The sequence below is a fragment of the Pipistrellus kuhlii genome, unplaced genomic scaffold (genome assembly GCF_014108245.1).
Source record: "Pipistrellus kuhlii isolate mPipKuh1 unplaced genomic scaffold, mPipKuh1.p scaffold_m20_p_2, whole genome shotgun sequence".
Lineage (NCBI taxonomy): Eukaryota > Metazoa > Chordata > Mammalia > Chiroptera > Vespertilionidae > Pipistrellus > Pipistrellus kuhlii.
Genome location: NW_023425515.1, coordinates 103290902 through 103308712, shown reverse-complemented (window position 1 = coordinate 103308712; position 17811 = coordinate 103290902). Strand labels below are relative to the sequence as shown.

General features: G+C 38.6%; 1 protein-coding gene across 8 annotated transcripts in view; it reads left to right on the top strand.

The window, feature by feature from the left end:
* The window catches only part of SEPTIN10 (septin 10), an 80052-nt gene extending 68580 nt beyond the window's left edge, over positions 1-11472 (top strand). For 5 of the 8 annotated variants that reach the window (XM_036447988.2, XM_036447992.2, XM_045584188.1 and 2 more), the window contains 3 exons: positions 4732-4864; positions 9582-9763; positions 11396-11472. In XM_036447988.2, the coding sequence (XP_036303881.1) occupies positions 4732-4864; positions 9582-9763; positions 11396-11411 (331 nt within the window). In that variant the 3' untranslated portion in view covers positions 11412-11472. Of the gene's footprint in view, positions 1-4731; positions 4865-8844; positions 8921-8963; positions 9252-9581; positions 9764-10241; positions 10841-11395 lie in introns of those variants that run through there. The other 3 variants (XR_006742121.1, XM_036447993.2, XM_045584187.1) reach the window with 3 other exon arrangements.
* Positions 11473-17811: the final 6339 nt, after the last annotated feature.

Here is a 17811-nt window from a genome sequence, read left to right as displayed (position 1 = left end):
TGATATGCTAAGGCCGCTCAACCACTTGCTATGACGTGCACTGACCAGTAGGGGGCAGGCAGTCAACTGGTCAACCAGTCACTATGATAGGCAATTACTATGGAGGGGGCAGACGCTCTGACCAGTAGGTTATCTTGCTGTTGGGGTCCGGCCAATCGGGACTGAATGAGATGGGCTGGACACACCCTGGAGCCCTCCCGCAGTCCTTCCTAGGCCCTGATCTTGAACCAGTGGGTTCCTGAGCCTGGGCTGTGCCCTCTTGCAGTCCAGGATCCCTCAGGGGATATCAGAGAGCCGGTTTGGGCCCAATCCCGCAGGCCACCACCTCAGGAGGGCGCCAAAAGCATGGCTGGCAAGCATTATTGTGGGGGTGGCTCGAGCCTCTACTGACTGGGACTGATTGGGTGTGAGCCTACAGCAGGCACAGTGGGGCCAGAATGAGTGGGTGCAGCAGGTAGAAGCTGCAGGCGGCATTGGACTGCAGGTTTTGGCCTGATCCCCACAGGACACTCACCTGTGTACAAATTTGTGCACTGGGTCTCTAGTATGTATATATAAGTTTAAAAATTAGTTACATGAATCTTTTAGGATGGCCTTTCTTTCTGTTTACTAGCCCTCTTCATGAATACTGCTTTAGCTTGTTTTTCATTTACATTTATTGAGTCTTTCTGCCAGATCATAGTTAGTGATCTAATCTGTCTGCACTGATTATCTGTTTATTATGAAGTTCAAGTAATTGGCATTATATTCTTAGCATCTTAATTAACAGATCTTCAATTATTTAAGCTGTATGAAACAACCTATATAATAAAGAGGTAATATTGCAAATTGACCATCACTTCAACACACAAGATGGCCACCCCCATCTGTTCAAATATGGTCACCACAAGATAGCCAACATGTGGTCAAAGATTGCCGCCAACAAGATAGCAGTTGGGCCGAAACCGGTTTGGCTCAGTGGTGGAGCGTCGGTCTGCGGACTGAGGGGTCTCGGGTTCGATTCTGGTCAAGGGCATGTACATTGGTTGCGGGCGCATCCCCAATGGGGGGTGTGCAGGACGCAGCTGGTCGATGTTTCTCTCTCAGCTCTCTATCCCTCTCTCCTCCTCTCTGTAAAAAATCAATAAAATATATTAAAAAAAAAAAAAAAAGATAGCAGTTGGGGGGGGAGGGGACCAAACCAGCAAGGGAGGGCAGTTGGGGGTGACCAGGCCTGCGAAGGAGGGCAGTGGGATGGAGCAGGCTTGTAGGGGAGGACAGTTGGGGGCAGCCAGGCCCTCAGAGGAGAGCAGTTAGGGGCAACCAGGCCTGCAGGGGAGGTCAGTTAGGGTGACTAGGCCAGCAGGGAGGGCAGTTAGGGATGACCCAGGCCTGCAGAGGAGGGCAGTTGGGATGGACCAGTCCTGTAGGGGAGAGCAGTTTGGGACAACCAGCTCAGCAGTGAAGGGCAGTTAGGGGTGATGACCAAGCCTGCAGGGGAGGGCAATCAGGGGCAACCAATTCGGCAGGGGAGGGCAATTAGGGATGACCAGGTTGGCAGGGAAGGGCAGTAAGGGCAATTGGGATGGCAGAGGAGCAGTTAGGTGTTGATCAGGGAAATGGTTAAGGGATCAAGCTCACAGGCAGAAGCAGTTAGGGACAATAAGGCAGGCAGGCAGGTGAGTGGTTGGCAGCCAGCAGTCCTGGATTGTGAGGGGGATCCCAGATTGGAAGGGTACAGGTTGAGCTGAGGGACACCCTCCCCCCTCTCCACCCCACCCCATCCCCCGTGCATGAATTTCATGCACCAGTCCTCTAGTGCTTTTATAAACCTATTTAAATCCCCAAGTTATTTTAGATGGACATAACCAGTCTTGCTCCTACAGTTAATCACCTTTAACATATGCATACAAATCACTGTCCTTGAAGTGTGTGAGGCCTAAAGTTTGAGTGGAAGGTTTACTAGTATTTTTGACTTGCCTAAGTGTTTGACATAATCTTTTGTGCCATACAGTTTTGTCTCTTTTTAAGTGTCAATAAGTAAATAGTGAACTTGTAAGTATTTAGTCGACAATAGAAATGGAAAAAGCCCATCAGGTTTATGAGGACCAGGACTGACATGGAGCACAGTGCAGGGACTGCAATGGTTTTCTTGGTGAACATGAGCATCTGAGAATTTTCTTGTTTGGTTTTCAACTTTATAAACCATTTTCTTTAAGCCCTGAAGGGTTCTTTGCCGCCTTTTGAAAGACTTCTGTATTGCAGTTAGCTTTATAATGTACATTGTCCATGTGGGAAAGCTGTGGTAAGGTGGACATGTAGAGCACCCACCTCTGTTATCTTTTGCTGAGACTTCAGTGCATTCAGTCATGGTGGTTAGGATGGCTTTCAAGCAGATTGGCTCTGGTTTGTATCCCAACTGTGTTACTTTGAGCAGATTTCCCTCTGAGCTTTAGTTTTCTTTACTGTAAAGCAGAGTATTAATGCTTGTTCTTACCGGTTGCCCTTAGTTGCCACGGAATTACTGAAAGGAAACCAAGAAAGTACCTTGCTGCTAACAGCTATTAAACAGATGTTAGGTCTTTATGCTGGGTAGGGAAGGAAGGAAGGAAGGAAGGAAGGGAGGAAGGGAGGAAGGGAGGAAGGGAGGAAGGGAGGAAGGGAGGAAGGGAGGAAGGGAGGAACGGGCTACCAGCCCAGTGTAGGACCAGCAAAATGTGGTGAGGTTTCTGAAAATGGTGAAAGTAACCTGATAGATTTAGAGGCTTCTTTAAAATACGACCAGAACAAACAGAAAAACAAGAAAACTGTTAAAAACTAAAATGCCTCTTTGAATTTGAAGCACTTATATGGTTATTTAGAGCATTTTGTACATTTATAAGCTTTACTCTGTAATTTTTATTGGGGTAAAATTTGTTAATAAAATTATGTAGGTTTCAAGTATACATCATCTGTACATTGTATTGTGTGTTTTTTACCCAAAGTCAGGGCTCTTTCCGCTACTATTTATCCTCCCTCCCTTTACCCTCTCCCACCTCTTTACATTTCCCTTTCCCTGGGCCTTCACCATAGTGTTGTCTATGTTTGTTGTTTTTGTTTAATCCCTTCACTTTTTTCACCCAGCCCCTTCTCCCCCTCCCATCTAACAGCTGTCAGTCTCTTCTCCATATCTATGACTCTAGTTCTATTTTGTTAGTTTATTTTGTTCTTTGGATTCCACATATGAGTAAAATCACATGATATTTGTCATTCTCTTACTGGCTTATTTCACTGAGCATGGTGCTCTCCAGGTCTATCCACGCTCTCAGACAGTGTTCAAGATCTGGTCTTCCTTGGAATGCCTGTTATGCATACCACACATTCACTGGCAACCTTGGTAACTACTATGCAACATTTCTTTATTTTTCCTTAAACTTATAGAATTCTATACTTAAAATATTTACTTATCTAGGTATAGTATTTTAAATTGGAAAAATTATTTCCTTTTTTTTTTTTCTTTAACCATAATGGTGGAGCATCCTCTAGATGTGCAATGATTTTCTCTCCCTCACTTTCTAAAATCAATTTGTAAAAGTTAAAAAACAAAACAAAACAAAACAAAAAACCCAAGAAATCAGTTGTATACTGTTATACTGAATAGGACCAAAAACATGCTTGGTCCTTCTGGAAGTACTGACTTGGGTTCTTTTCCTAAAATTTCTTAATTTATCACATTTCCTCCTATTTCTTTTTAGAGAGAGTGGAAAGGAAGGTGAGAGGAGAAGAGAGAAAGAGAGAGAAACAACAATAGTCCACCTCCACAAGAGCCCCAACTAGGGCCAGGATCTAACTTGCAACCCAGGTTTGTGCCTTTGACTGAGAATCCAACCAGAGACCTTCTGTGCACAGGCCAACGCTCCAACCACTGAGCAACCCTAACCCTAACCCAAGGCAATTTATCACTTTTTTTTTTTTTTTTTTTTTGGATAGTCCTTGCTCTGCTCTGTTAAATTTGCCTCTACATCCTGACAATTTCTATCATTAAATGAACATATACGAACACAATGAAATGGCTGGGACCTAAGGGGGTTTGTTTGGAAGAAATGAATCTGGAAAGGTGGAATTAGGTCACATTGTGAAGTTCCTTAAGTGTTCTCTGAAGGAGGTGGGACTTTATTCTGTAGATAACTCTAATGCAGAGGAAAGGGTAGTGAGCTCTGTGATTTTGATGAAAAAATTCTTAGGAGTGGCTAGAAGAACAAGGTTCAAGAAAGGAGAACTAAAAGCTCAGAGATCAATTAGGATATTAGTGCAGTAGTAAAGACAGAAAATCACAGAGATCAAGTTGGCCTGTAACAGGATAGCTGTAGAAATCAAAAGAAGACTGCTTTTAAATGATGTTCCAGGGTCACAGGCCTTGATGATCAGATATGGAGATAAGAACAAGGGAAGAATCAGAGATGACGTCAGGACTTGGAGGTTTCCAGACATAGTAATGCCAATTAACAAAGATTGAAAGGGATTCCTTTGAGGCAAAATATTAGTACTTACTGTGAAGGATTTGATAAAGCAGTTTTCAAATCTAGTGCTCTCTATTAGCTGTAGCATTGTGGCTTTGTATGTTTCCTGCTATGGGAAATCTCATGTTTTGGGTTACTGTATGTGGGAAGATATTCGTACTTGTTATAGTTATGAGACTTCTGAGATATTTGAATTTTTGCAAGTTTGTTAACAACACATTTTTAACATGAGAGTACTATAAAAACTTTTTAGTCTTCAAGAGACCTATGAAGCCAAAAGACACCAAATTTATGGGGAACGTCAGAGGAAGGAAGAAGAAATGAAGCAGATGTTTGTGCAGCGGGTGAAGGAGAAAGAAGCCATACTAAAAGAAGCTGAAAGAGAGGCAAGTACACTAGTTTGTTGGGATTTGCATTTTTTAGGTGTCCTATTAATTTGGGGGATTTATCTCAAGAATTTCGTTGAGATGCATTTGGAGACTTGTTATTCTTTAAAAACTAGCTATTTTAACACCTACGTAGTCTTTTAAAAAATCATAGTCTGAAATCAAATAATTTTGGCCATTATGAGAAAATGGTCATCCTTTAGAAGTGGCTTACCAAGGACTTGTAATACAGCAGTTTACTAAGAAGTGTTTTAAGTGTCTTAACCAGGAGCCAGAAATGGTGTAGCTCTGGCCTGCTAAAGTCTTTTTTAAGAGCTTAGATGACCTTTGGTCTAAATGACCTTTGGTACAGCTAAACATCGGTGGTGAATTCCTTTAGTTTTGTTTGCTTCTCATTCTTCAAGCAACAATTTTAATTTTATTTGTTAAGCTATTTACTATAGATCTATAGACCTAATTGCAGTGGCTACTTTTAAGTAAATGGCCGCATTTTCAAATGAGACTCAAAAAGGGTGAGCTGCAAAAATAAATTTCTAGGAGAAGACAGAAATGTTAATACAAGTGAACTTGATAACACAAGAATCCCTGAAGAGTTATTTGTAATTAATTTAACAAATTTATTATGTCAAGTACACTTATAGTACTTAGTATTTAAATAGTAAATGGTTTTGTAAAATAATAATCTAATATATCCTATTTATAATTTGAATTTTGGACTTTTCTTTTGAAAAGTTCAGATAATAGAAAAGTGAATATAGAGTACACCGTGTCCCTCCCACACCTAGATTTAGCAGGGAACATTTTGCCATTTTTATTTTACGTGTGTATGTGCACGTGTGTGTGTGCAGGTATACGTGTGTATGTACACACATGTTTATTCCCCACCCCCACCCCCCCCATCATCTGAACACTGATTGAAACATCATGGCACTTTAGGCACACCAGCGTGCATCTCTGAAGCTTACGTAGGTGTATTTTTCTTCATAATCATAGTACCAATTTACACGTAAGAATATTAATAGGAATGCCATAATCTTTCCTAATCTCTAATCCATATTCAAATTTCCCCAATTGTCTCAAGATTGTCTATTATTATTTCTTTTTATTTGGTGACTTTTGTTTTTGTTTTGAACCAGAATTAAATCACAGGTCTCAATGCATTTGGGTGTTCTATTTCTTTTTACAAAGTCTCTACTTTGTAGCTATTTTAAAATACAAATATTGAGGAGGAAGGAGTTGTAATGAATAGGAAATAAGGATGCTGGTTTTCCTTTTAATTAGTGGATTCATCTTTAAGATAGTAGTACAGTAAAATTCTTTCAAGAGTTTCTCATATATCATAGTTTCTCCAGTGAGGAGAGAAGTTGTAAAAGTGGTTTATAGATAAGTTTTAATTTTTAAAATCCCACATAAGAATATTTTGCTTAAATGTTTAGTATCTAAAAGGATATTAAAAATTCAGGTGACCATCTCTCTCTCAAAAATTCAGGTGACCAAATGATTAAGAGAAAAAGAGGAATTCTGTTTGTTAGGTGCTTTGTAAAGTTTTATTTTTGATTCAAGTGCTTAAGAGTATATATTAAAAAAACAAAGTTAATTTGAAACTAAGGCACCATGGAGTTGTCACAGGAGTTCTAAACTTTTAGTTACATAGTTTTAGAGACAGATTACTAGCCTGTTTTTTAGTATTACAAGTTGCCTCATGACCACTTTTCATGCTGTTATTGATACTTGATAGAGAACGGTCAGTCTGCTGAAGAAGGGCATTTAATCAATCATCATCACTCCTTGACACTAGAATCATCTATTCCAGGGCTGAGGAAGACAGAATACGTTATTGCCTTAATTACGATGGTTTTAGAGGGAAAGGAGGCTTATTAATAATTACACTGGGGCAATAGGTAGGTGTAAACCAAGTCTCTTCAGGATAAACTGGGGTATGTGATCCCAATACTTGGCTGCCAATCTTTTAGTTATGTCAAAGTTATGTCACTAAGATACTGGCAGTCAATAATAAAAAGATAATTTTGGTAACCCAAAACATTACTTAACCCCATATTAGGAGACCTTGTTGTTTAAAATATCCTTGTCAATGATGTTATAAAATAATTACCTCTTAATTTATCTTTTGTATAAAACTGGATTTTATTATATAGCTTATTGAAAATGCTGTAAACATGAAATTAGACAACGGGAGTGGGGAGATGAACAAAACAAATGTTATCTCAAGATACTGTCTGAATGTTATCTTTCTTACATCTTTATTACATCATTCTGAATGTACTAATGAGGCATATTATGTATAATATACAGATTTCATATTCCTTTTCCCGCACAAGAAAAAGTACAGTTTTTATCCCTCAAAGCACATAACCATCATTATATCATTACTACTTTCCCATTTTATATATAATTCTACTTTGTTAATATTTCATTTAATTTAGGCCTTATTTGCAAAAGTCTTCTATATGATTTCCAGTAAAAATATAACTGCATTGTAATCCTGAACATGAGAGTGTAGGAAGAAGACTTACAATACAGGGCAGGAAAGAGGGCTTCACCATAGGTGCAGCCAGGAGCTGAGGCCCAAGGTGACTTCTCAGTGAACACAGGCAGCTCGCCTTGCAGTCATGGCAAAAAGGCCACTGGGAGGCACAAAACTCACAGTAAGGATAATCTAGTTAAATCAAAGAGGAATGCTGTCTTTAGCATTTGTTTCTAAGAATTTATAACTTTAAAAGGACCATTGAACATCAGAATGTATGACATTCTTAGAAATAATATTGACAAAAGATATAGCAATGTACTGTATTGGTGGTAGTCTTAAGAGCATTGTTTAGTAGTTATCAGGAGCACAAAAAGTGTACTGGTTTTTAACTTTTGATTAGTATTTGAAAGTACGTTTGAGTAAATGCATACTGCAGTGAATAATGGAACTGTGAGTGAGTGCTTCATGTTCATGGAATAGATTGTTGCTATTAAAGCTGTGAATGCCACATAATATGAATAATGGTCTCATTCACACCTTTCCCACTCCCCCCCTTTTAAAACATTTTTCTTGTTACAGTTTTTCTGGAATTTTTCTCAACCTCATGAATGAAATATGAAGCACTCTATATGTAAAACTTTTAAGATATTGATGTAGGTTTATTAAGAACCCATTTAAGTAATCAGAGTTCTCTGACTCTGTTCACATAATACACATCTGCCCCTCCAGCCTCAGTTTCTGTTTCAGCCGCCATGCCACTCCTCTCCCATATTTACAGGGGACCCACATGTGCTCAGAGAGCTGCAGACTTTACACCACTGGCGGGAGTGACAACTGGATGAGTTCCGCCCTGTAAACACTTGTGCACTCACACACACACCTTTTTATAGAAGCAGGACCATTTAATAAGCTAGAAAGCAGCAAGCACTGTGCTTCTCTGAAATGGCCCCCTCAGAAAGGATCTGAGGTCAGCAGGCTCCTCTCCTATTTCAGCTTCTCCTGCCTCTGTCTCAGGTCTCTGTCGGGTTTCCTGGCTCAGGACACACTGCTCCATATTTGGGACATTTACTGTTTATTAGGGTGGGGTTTAGCTCTCTCTGGTTTCTACCCTCAGCCTCTGGTTGCTAGTAGAGTATTTCTGTCTCCTCAGCTATTATATGCCATCTTTTTGGAAGCCAAGTTTTACTTTTCATTGAATGCTAGGTTGCTACCTAAAACTAAAAAGACTAATTTAACATTTGTTTCACCAGGTTAGAAGATTAGAAAAGAAAAGGTATCTTTTTTTAATCGAGATTTAGAATGCTATGCTTGTATACACAGCACACAGTAGATTCATGTGGAATCTACTGAAGTGCCCAGATTTGTTTTCAGATTAACACCAACTAACCAGGGAAACCTCGTGTTATAATATTATAAATGTTTTTAAAACTCGTTTTTATGGCTGCATTGAGTTATTCAGAATAAATTTATGGTTTTACTTTATTTCTATGAGACACAGGCTATGTTTTTCCACTATGGGATACAGTCTACAGTATTATTTCTCTGAATTTAGAGTTTCTTGATTTAGTTGCTATCAAACCCTAAATTTAGGGTTTCTTGATTTAGTTGCTATTAAATTTCAAGAAGGTCAATGACTGTGGAAAAATAGAATCGATTTTTGAGGTTCTTAATTTTAATTGGCAATTTAACTTTCCAAACAGATTTTTCAGTATAACTTTTAACAACTGTCTTGCTACAAATGATAACTTTATTTTAAAAATAAGGTTTTCTTTTTCCTTTTTTATAACTTGCTTCTGTAATTTGTGTTCCTTACTTTTATTAAGCATGGATTTTAGAAAATCTAATTGAAGAGGCTTTGTGGAGAAACTAGAGCAAGAAAAGGTCGTATTTTAAAAACAGATTTGTTCCTGAGGCTATGGTTTTTCATTATTTTTGTTCATGCATTTTTTGTTTTTAAACTTACTTAAAGTTAAAGTTGCTAAGGCAAATTCATAGTTCAATTTTTTCTGAAGAACGAACTTGAGCCACCAGGCAGCTTGTGCAGATGCTGTGTCCGTTAGCATGAATTAGCAGTGTGCTCTGGGTAGGTGGACAGCCCTGTGCACCTGCTGGCTTGTGCATATGTTGTGTCTGTTAGCGGGAAGTAGTAGCGTGCTCAAAGCGGGAGGACACCCCTGCCCAGCTGCAGCCATTCTGTGTCACTGCTAAGTGCTACACCTTGTTTCCCAGCTGCAAGCCAAATTTGAGCACCTCAAAAGAGTTCACCAAGAAGAGAGAATGAAGCTTGAGGAGAAAAGAAGACTTTTGGAAGAAGAAATAATCTCTTTCTCTAAAAAGAAAGCTACTTCTGAGATATACCAGAACCAGACCTTTATGGGCAGCAACCTGAAGAAGGACAAGGACCGTAAGAAGTAAGCCATCTCCAGCCACCCACCTCGGGTAGCCTTGCCCCTTCCCTCTCCCTCTCATTGCCCTCTTTGATCTTTATTGTGCTCCTGTCTGTTTCCTTTTCCTTGTCTGCCTCCTGTGGTCAACTTCTTGTTCACTCCTGCTTCCCTAGCATCTACTGCAGCACCTTGCACATGTTAGGTGCTCATTAAATATTTGGCAAAATGAATGAATGAAATAAAAACACATCACAATGTAAAACACATCAATTACCTGGGGGGGAAAGTCGGCTGTTCTTATTTTATAGCCAAGCCCGTGGCTCTAATACGCTGCTGACCTACCATTGTAGTTACATTGAATTTCTCATCTAATTGGAAGCTGCCTGCTTTCTTGTGCAATCATAGGTGTAAAATAATATTTAGTTTTAAAATACTAATTCTTAGGTTCACTTTATTTTAATTCTACTGATAATGATTTTGTGAGAATTTTTATTTTAATAAGGGAACCAGGCTATCGATGTGATCTCCTGTGCTTTGATGTCAGAGCTTTTGAAACCAAAGGTGGACGCAATGATGCAGAGGAAGGTAGAGAGTGTCCCAGTACAATGGGGCGGAATGAGTAGCATTTGGATGATATTCTCAAGGCTTATAGGTTGGGGTATGTGTCACAATCGAAATTACCAAAGTTTTAGAAAATAAGGTTTTATTCCTCTTTTGTACTTTGTATCCTTCGTTTTATTTCTCCCACTTAATATGTCCTTGTCAGTTTGCCTGTTTGTCCTGTTGCAAATTCTCCATTGTGGGCTTTGCCTTTGTTTCTCCAGCTATCTCTGCTCTAGCAGCATCTGTCCTCTTTATGTCCTCACAGAGCAAATCTTCCATTGTTGATTTCAAAACCAGGTCTGATTTCAAACTGAGCATTTTCAGATCACTGTAACTCCATTTGACAATAGTTAGGAAAACGATGCTAATCCATGGTAGCTTTCTATTTTTGAACCGTGGAGAAGTATATCCACAAGATTTTGGTGTATTTAATTGACCTATGGATTTTATAGCTTTGTGGGGGAAGAAAGAAGAATTCTCATGTATGAACTTTTAACATATGCTCCATGAGGGCATGGATCTATTTTGTTCATGGCTGTACCCATCCCCAGAGCCCAGCACAGTGCCTGGTTCATAGAAAGTATAATGTGATGAATAATAGCTATGTTTATTCAAGCATTGAATTATAATAATATATATATATAATGTATTGTTTTTTATTACAAAGCTATGAGACCTTTTACTTTGTCTTTTTATCATCATCCAGTGTTACTAAAATTGGATTCCCCCATATTTCATATATGAAAGACAGTTTATACTTACCTCGTGGAAATTATCACCCTGCTCCACTTGAGAATCTTTGGTATGAGCTGTTGACGACAAAATCAGGTCCAAGCCCATAGTTTCAGAATTTGTCCTCAAGAAAATAGAGTTTGGTGGTTTTTGTTTTTTTTTTCTTTCTTTCCAAAGTCCCATAACTAGATATCCTATAGACATTACATATATATTTGCTCTTTCTGAAAAAGCTGTAAAACTAATGATTCTAATAACTTTTATTTCTTAGTTAATTTTATATTGTACCAATCAAATGATTTTCTCTCTCTCTCTTTTCAGCTCCAATTTTATGTAAAACAAAGGTTCCAGATCACAGAAGGCCATCACAAGCAAAAGTTATTAAAAAGTTAGAAATATGCTGTGATTTTCTTGTTCGTTTTATTTGCTGTATCAGTTATTTTGTATCTGGCAAATGGCCACATTTGCTGTCTTTTATGGAAAAATACTTTCAAGTATAAGGCCAATACATAAGCCAGAGTGGGTGATAGAACTTATGTGTCCACTGCTGTTAGAAGTTTTCAGCTGCTTGTTTGTGATGGATCGAGATCATTGCCTCTACTGCCGACTTACTATCACTGCAGAGCGCCACCACAGAGCCATGCCACCGCCTTTGACAACAGCTCGCCCACATCAGGTGGTCTGATTGCATTTACGTTCTAAGATGAACCTTTGTTTTGTGCACACTAAAGGTAAAATTTTGAGAATATGTTTTAAAATGCCTTATGTACCTAAAACTCTAACTTCTCAATAGTTTTATAGAACTTTTTAATTTTTGATATAATTATCCAGTTAGTAACATGATCGTAAGCTTTTGTATAAAATTTTATATAACACGATGGTCTTATATGCTTCAGTACATCTTCTTGTGGCTGATGTATAATATGAGAAAGAAAAAAAAAAAGTTTAAAAGTAAAAACACCCACATATATAAACCCTTTTACTAGTGATAAGTACTTTTGAATCTGGGTGTTATCACAGTATTTTTATTAGGATGTATTACATATTTGTTGCTTAAAACTGTCTTCCAAGAGAAAAATAAGATTGAATTACCTTACTAAAAATATTTCTAAGAAAATAGCTATGAGCATCTGAATATTAAAGATAAAAACATTTAGATAATTCATATCAGTGCCTTGTATTAATCTCAGAACAATTAACTTTTTATTAACAGTCATATGTATATAATTTTTGTACCTAAATATTCTAAATAAAACTGACATTTACTCTTGACAAATAAAATAGATCTGCATATTTACTAAAATGTGTTTAAATTACATTAATTTTTCTGTTTACAAACTGTCATCTTAAGAAACATAACAACAAAATCTTTAAGTTAGTCTATGTTAGATTCTGAACAGTGCTTTTTTTTTATGAAGTTGTATAAGTTGCAAATAAAACCTTTCATTTTTTTTTTTTTTACCACAATTTATCTGGTCAAATAATTTACTTTCCATTTTTATATTTGAAATTCACAAACGTCTCAGCCTTTTTCAACTGTAGTAAAGTAAGGTATAAGAATCATAGAAAAAATTCTGAACTTCTTCTCAGGATAAGTAATATTCAAGTTCTGGAAGGTAAAAGCAGGCTAGGCGGGACATCCCTGCAGGCAGGTGACCTGTCACACAGAGCCCAGCCAATGCCACAGCACCCAGTGTGAGCAAAGGAACATGTATTCCCAAAGCTCAGGGACGCAGTGTGTGTGCTGGTTATTTGTAGCCGTATCATATCCAACTGTATGAAACAGCTGTCCTAAACTCTAAAAAAGTTCCTTTTAAATGCCAGATTGTAGGTTGGCATGTTCAAAGTCATTTGAGTTTCCAGTTAAAAAGTTGTAGAAAGCTGCCTAAGACTCTCACTTAGTAGAGGCCTCATTCAAACCTCGCTGTTAAGACAGCGTGCTCAGCCACCTCACGAATGTTAATGTAGTCGTCCATTCGGGATTCTATATATAACTTTATTTTAAAAGAGTTACACTACAGCCCTAGCTGGTTTGACTCAGGGAATAGAGCATCAGCCTGCAGACTGAAGGGTTCCAGGTCAAGGGCACATGCTCCAGTTATGGGCTTGGTCCTCAATAGGGGTGTGCAGGAGGCAGCTGATCAGTGATTCTCTCTCATCATTAATGTTTCTGTCTCCCTCCCCCTCTCCCTTCCTCTCTGAAATCCATAAATATATATGATATACACTAGAGACCTGGTGCACAAAATTCCTGAATGGGAGGGGGGAGTTTATCCCTCAGCCCAACCTGCACCCTCTCCAATCTGGAATCCCTTAAGGTATTTCCAACCGCCCATTTAGGCCCGAACCCACTGGATCGAGCCTAAATGGGCAGTTGGACATCCCTCTCACAATCCAGGACTGCTGGCTCCCAGCTGCCCTCCTCAGCAGGCCTGGTCCCCCCCAACTGCTCTCCCCTGCAGTCCTGGTCCCCTCCAACTGCCCTTCCCTGCTTATATATGGTCTCCCCCAACTGCCCTCCTCTGCTGGCCTGGTCACCCCTAACTACCCTCCTTGATGGCCACATTGCTCACAATTGCCCTCCCCGGCAGGCCTGGTTCCTCCCAACTGCCTCCTCTGCTGGCCTGGTCACCCCGAACTTCCCACAACTGCCCTTCCCTACAGGCAATCTTGTGTCCACATGGGGGCAGCCATCTTGCGTCTTGGTGTGATGGTCAATTAGCATATTACTCTTTTATTATGTAGGTTGCGTATGTGTCTATAGTATATGTTCTAAAAACCCAGTGGCCCTAATGCCCTAACAAACAAAAGACCAGTGAGGTGGGCAGGCTGTGAGCCATTTCTCGTACTGTGTTTCTTTATATATATATATATATATATATATATATATATATATATATATATATATATATATATATATATGTGTGTGTGTGTGTGTGTGTGTGTGTGTGTGTGTGTGTGTGTGTATGAGTTACACTACAAAGGAAAATTATAAACAATTGTACCGTATTCAAAATCTTATAAAGTGAGTTATTATCTACTGATGCTTAAATTGATGAATTTCCCGGAAACAAAATAAAGCTAGACATGTTTTATTTATATTTTCCCATAAGACATGTGAAACATAGTTGCCTCTCACTACCAATGCCTAATCTTTGTACACAACTGCCCTGGATTTTAAAGCTCACAGGCTATGATTTCAGCTTCAAAATAACACAAAAGAGGAGGTGATACAGGCATTATTATTATTATCTCCATTTTGAAGAGAACTCAATTTAGTCCCTATGTTCCTCTTGGGCTGGGAGGCTCTCCATGCACTTGTGGAGTAACAGTAGTAACAAGCAGAGCAGGTCTGCCATTGAGCACTCTCAGGGTTCCTGCCTCTACCTCAGCACAGAAAGCATCTGGGAAGTGACTGGATCCTCAAACATTGGAAGTAGTTTTTCAAATGTAGGGATGGAGAAAGTTAATCCAGGCAGAAGGAATAACATGTTTTTTATAAAATCTGTGTACTCTGGAAGGTAGCCAGATATGAATAGAGAGTATAGGGGAAATGTGGGGTAGGAGGAAGGTGAGGTTTTAGAGTTAAGTAGGGAACAAATTAGGAAAGACTTTATAAGACCAATCCAGCAGGCAGTAGGAGACATGGAAAGTTAGACCTCACATGGTCAGTTATTGCTCCAGAGCTTGTGGAAAAAATGCATTGGAAGAGAAACTACAGAGAGCAAGTGATTCATGAGAGACTGAAGTCTAGGCCAATAGTTCTTAACACTGAATATACAAGAAAATACTATTAAGTTGTGTTAAAAAAATAATATCGCAGAAAGGAACATATAATAATGGAAGTGGTCATTACATGGATACATCTAAATGAATAATGACTGTAAAACAATGGATATGCCTCTTGGTTAGAAATAAAGAATTAAATGCAACACTGCAATGGCCTGTCAATTGGGAGAGGGGCAGAGCAAGTGGTCTGCGTTCAGTTCTTGTGTTAACCAGAAATGCAAAGTGATTCGACCACTGTGACAGTTTCTCATCCTCACCATATGTGTTGATTTTCTACAGTTGCTCTAACTAATTATCACAAACTGCACAGCTTAAAATAAGACATATTCTTACAGTTTTGTGGATTAGAAAGTTAACATGATTCTCACAGAGCTAAAATCAAGGCATTTTCCAGCCTCTGGGAGATATCCATATTCCTTGGCTCCTGACCTAGAATCCCCTTCCCCCCTTTTTAAAAAATTTTTTTATTGTTTAAAATATTACAAATAGTAGTACATAAGTCTCCTTTTTTTTCCCCATTGACCTCCCCCCAGCCTCCTACACCCCAGACTCCCCTACTCCCCAGCACATGACCTCACCCCCCTGGTCTCCGTGTCCATTATGCTTACATGCATGCATACAAGTCCTTTGGTTGATCTCTAACCACCACCTCCCTCAACCCTCTCTGCTGTAGTTTGACAGTTTGTTCCATGCTTCTTACCACTGTATCTATTTTTTTGTTCTTCAGTTTATAATGTTCTTTATATTCCATAAATGAGTGAGAGCATGTGGTATTTTTCTTTCACTGACTGGTTTATTTCAGTTAGCATAATGCTCTCCAGTTCCGTCCATGTTGTTGCAAGTTGTAAGAATTCCTTCTTTTTTACAGCAGCATAGTATTCCATTTTCTAATCTACTCATCTGCTGATGGGCATTTAGGCTGATTCCAGATCTTAGCTATTGTAAAGAGTGCTGCTATGAACATAGGGGTGCATATATCCTTTCTGACTGGTGTTTCTGTTTTCTTGGGATATATTCCTAGGAGCTGTATTACTGGGTCAAATGGAAGTTCCCTTTTTTTTTTTTTTAAGAAATGCTATACTGTTTTCCACAGTGGCTGCACCAGTCTGCATTCCCACCAGCAATACACAAGGGTTCCGTTTTCTCTGCATCCTCTCCAACATTTATCTTCTGTTGATTTGTTGATGATAGCCATTCTGACAGGTGTAAGATGGTACCTCATTGTTTTGATTTGCATCTCATGGATGATTAGTGACTTCAAGCATGTTTTCATATGTCTCTCGGCTTTCTGTATGTCCTCTTTCAAAAAGTGTCTATTTAGGCCCTTTGCCCATTTTTTTTTTATTGGATTGTTTACCTTCCTTTTTTTAAGTTGTATGAGTTTTCTATAAATTTTGTAGGTTAAACCCTTATCGAAGATAACATTGGCAAATATGTTCTCTCATGCAATGGGATTTCTTGTTTTGTTGATGGTTTCTTTTGCAGTGCAGAAGCTTTATATTTTGATGTAGTTCCATTTTTTATTTTACCCTTAGTTTCTGTTGCCTCAGGAACTGTATCAGTAAAGATATAGCTATGACATATGTCTGATATTTTGTTGCCTATGGAGTCTTCTGAGATTTTTATGGTTTCCCATCTTACGTTTAAGTCCTTTACCCATTTTGAGTTTATTTTTGTGTATGATGTAAGTTGGTGATCTAGTTTTATTTTTATTTTTTTGCATGTATCTGACCAATTTTCCCCACATCATTTATTAAAGAAACTGTCTTGTCTCCATTGTATGTTTTCACCTCCTTTGTCAAATATTAATTGAGCATAATGGCTTGTGTCAATTTTTGAGTTCTCTGTTCCGTTCCACTGGTCTATATGTTCTGTTCTTTTGCCAAGCTCTTTCTATGAAACCAGCATTACTCTAACCCCAAAACTGGATAAACACAATACAAAGAGAATTACAGGTGAATATCCTTCGTGAACATAGATGCCAAAATTCTAGCAAATCAAATCCAGCATTACATTAGAAAGATCAAACACCATAACCAAGTGGGACTTATACCGGGGATGTAAGGATGGTACAGTATTCATGCCAACTTTTTGCAGTGAGGATTCTTTTGCTGAAGAAGGGGCTGAGCATAAACAGATACACTAGACAAGAAATATAAATTTAGAAATTTTTGGGAAAGCCAGATGGAGACCCTTCTCCTAGTGGAAAGACTCCCTGAATCTCCAGATCCATGGCTTTTTATTTTCTAGAATATACATTTGACCTTTTGCAAAGCAGACATCATTGGTAAGGTTTGGTAAACAATAAAGGATTATCAGATTAGGGGATTGCCTTCAGCCATTCAGCCAGCAACAGGTAATATGCTGATTCTCAGCCTTGCTAAATATCAAAATTTATCAGCCTTCTAAGGGACTTCTTGCATTTATACATTAACTACTTGTTGGTCTTTGCCTCCAGCAAATCTGCAAATCAATAAACATGATACACCAAATAAACATAAAAACCATTTAATCATAACCATTGATGCAGAAAAAGCATCTGACAAAATCCAACACCCTTTTTTGATAAAAACTCTCAGCAAGGTGGGAATAGAAGGATCATACCTCAACATAATAAAAACCATATATGACAAACCCACAGCCAACATCATACTTAAGGGGCAAAAACTAAAGCCATTTTCCCTAAGAACAGGAACAAGACAGGGATGTCCACTCTGAGATAGTACTGGAAGAACTAGTCATTGCACTCAGATAAGAAGAAGAAATAAAAGGCATCCAAATTGAAAAAGAAGTAAAACTGTCCTGATTTGCAGATGACATGATATTGTACATAGAAAACCCCAAAGACCCCCTTAAAAAACTACTAGACTTAATAAATGAATTTGGCAATGTAGCAGGATACAAAAGTAATACCCAGAAGTCTATGGCTTTTCTATACACCAATAATG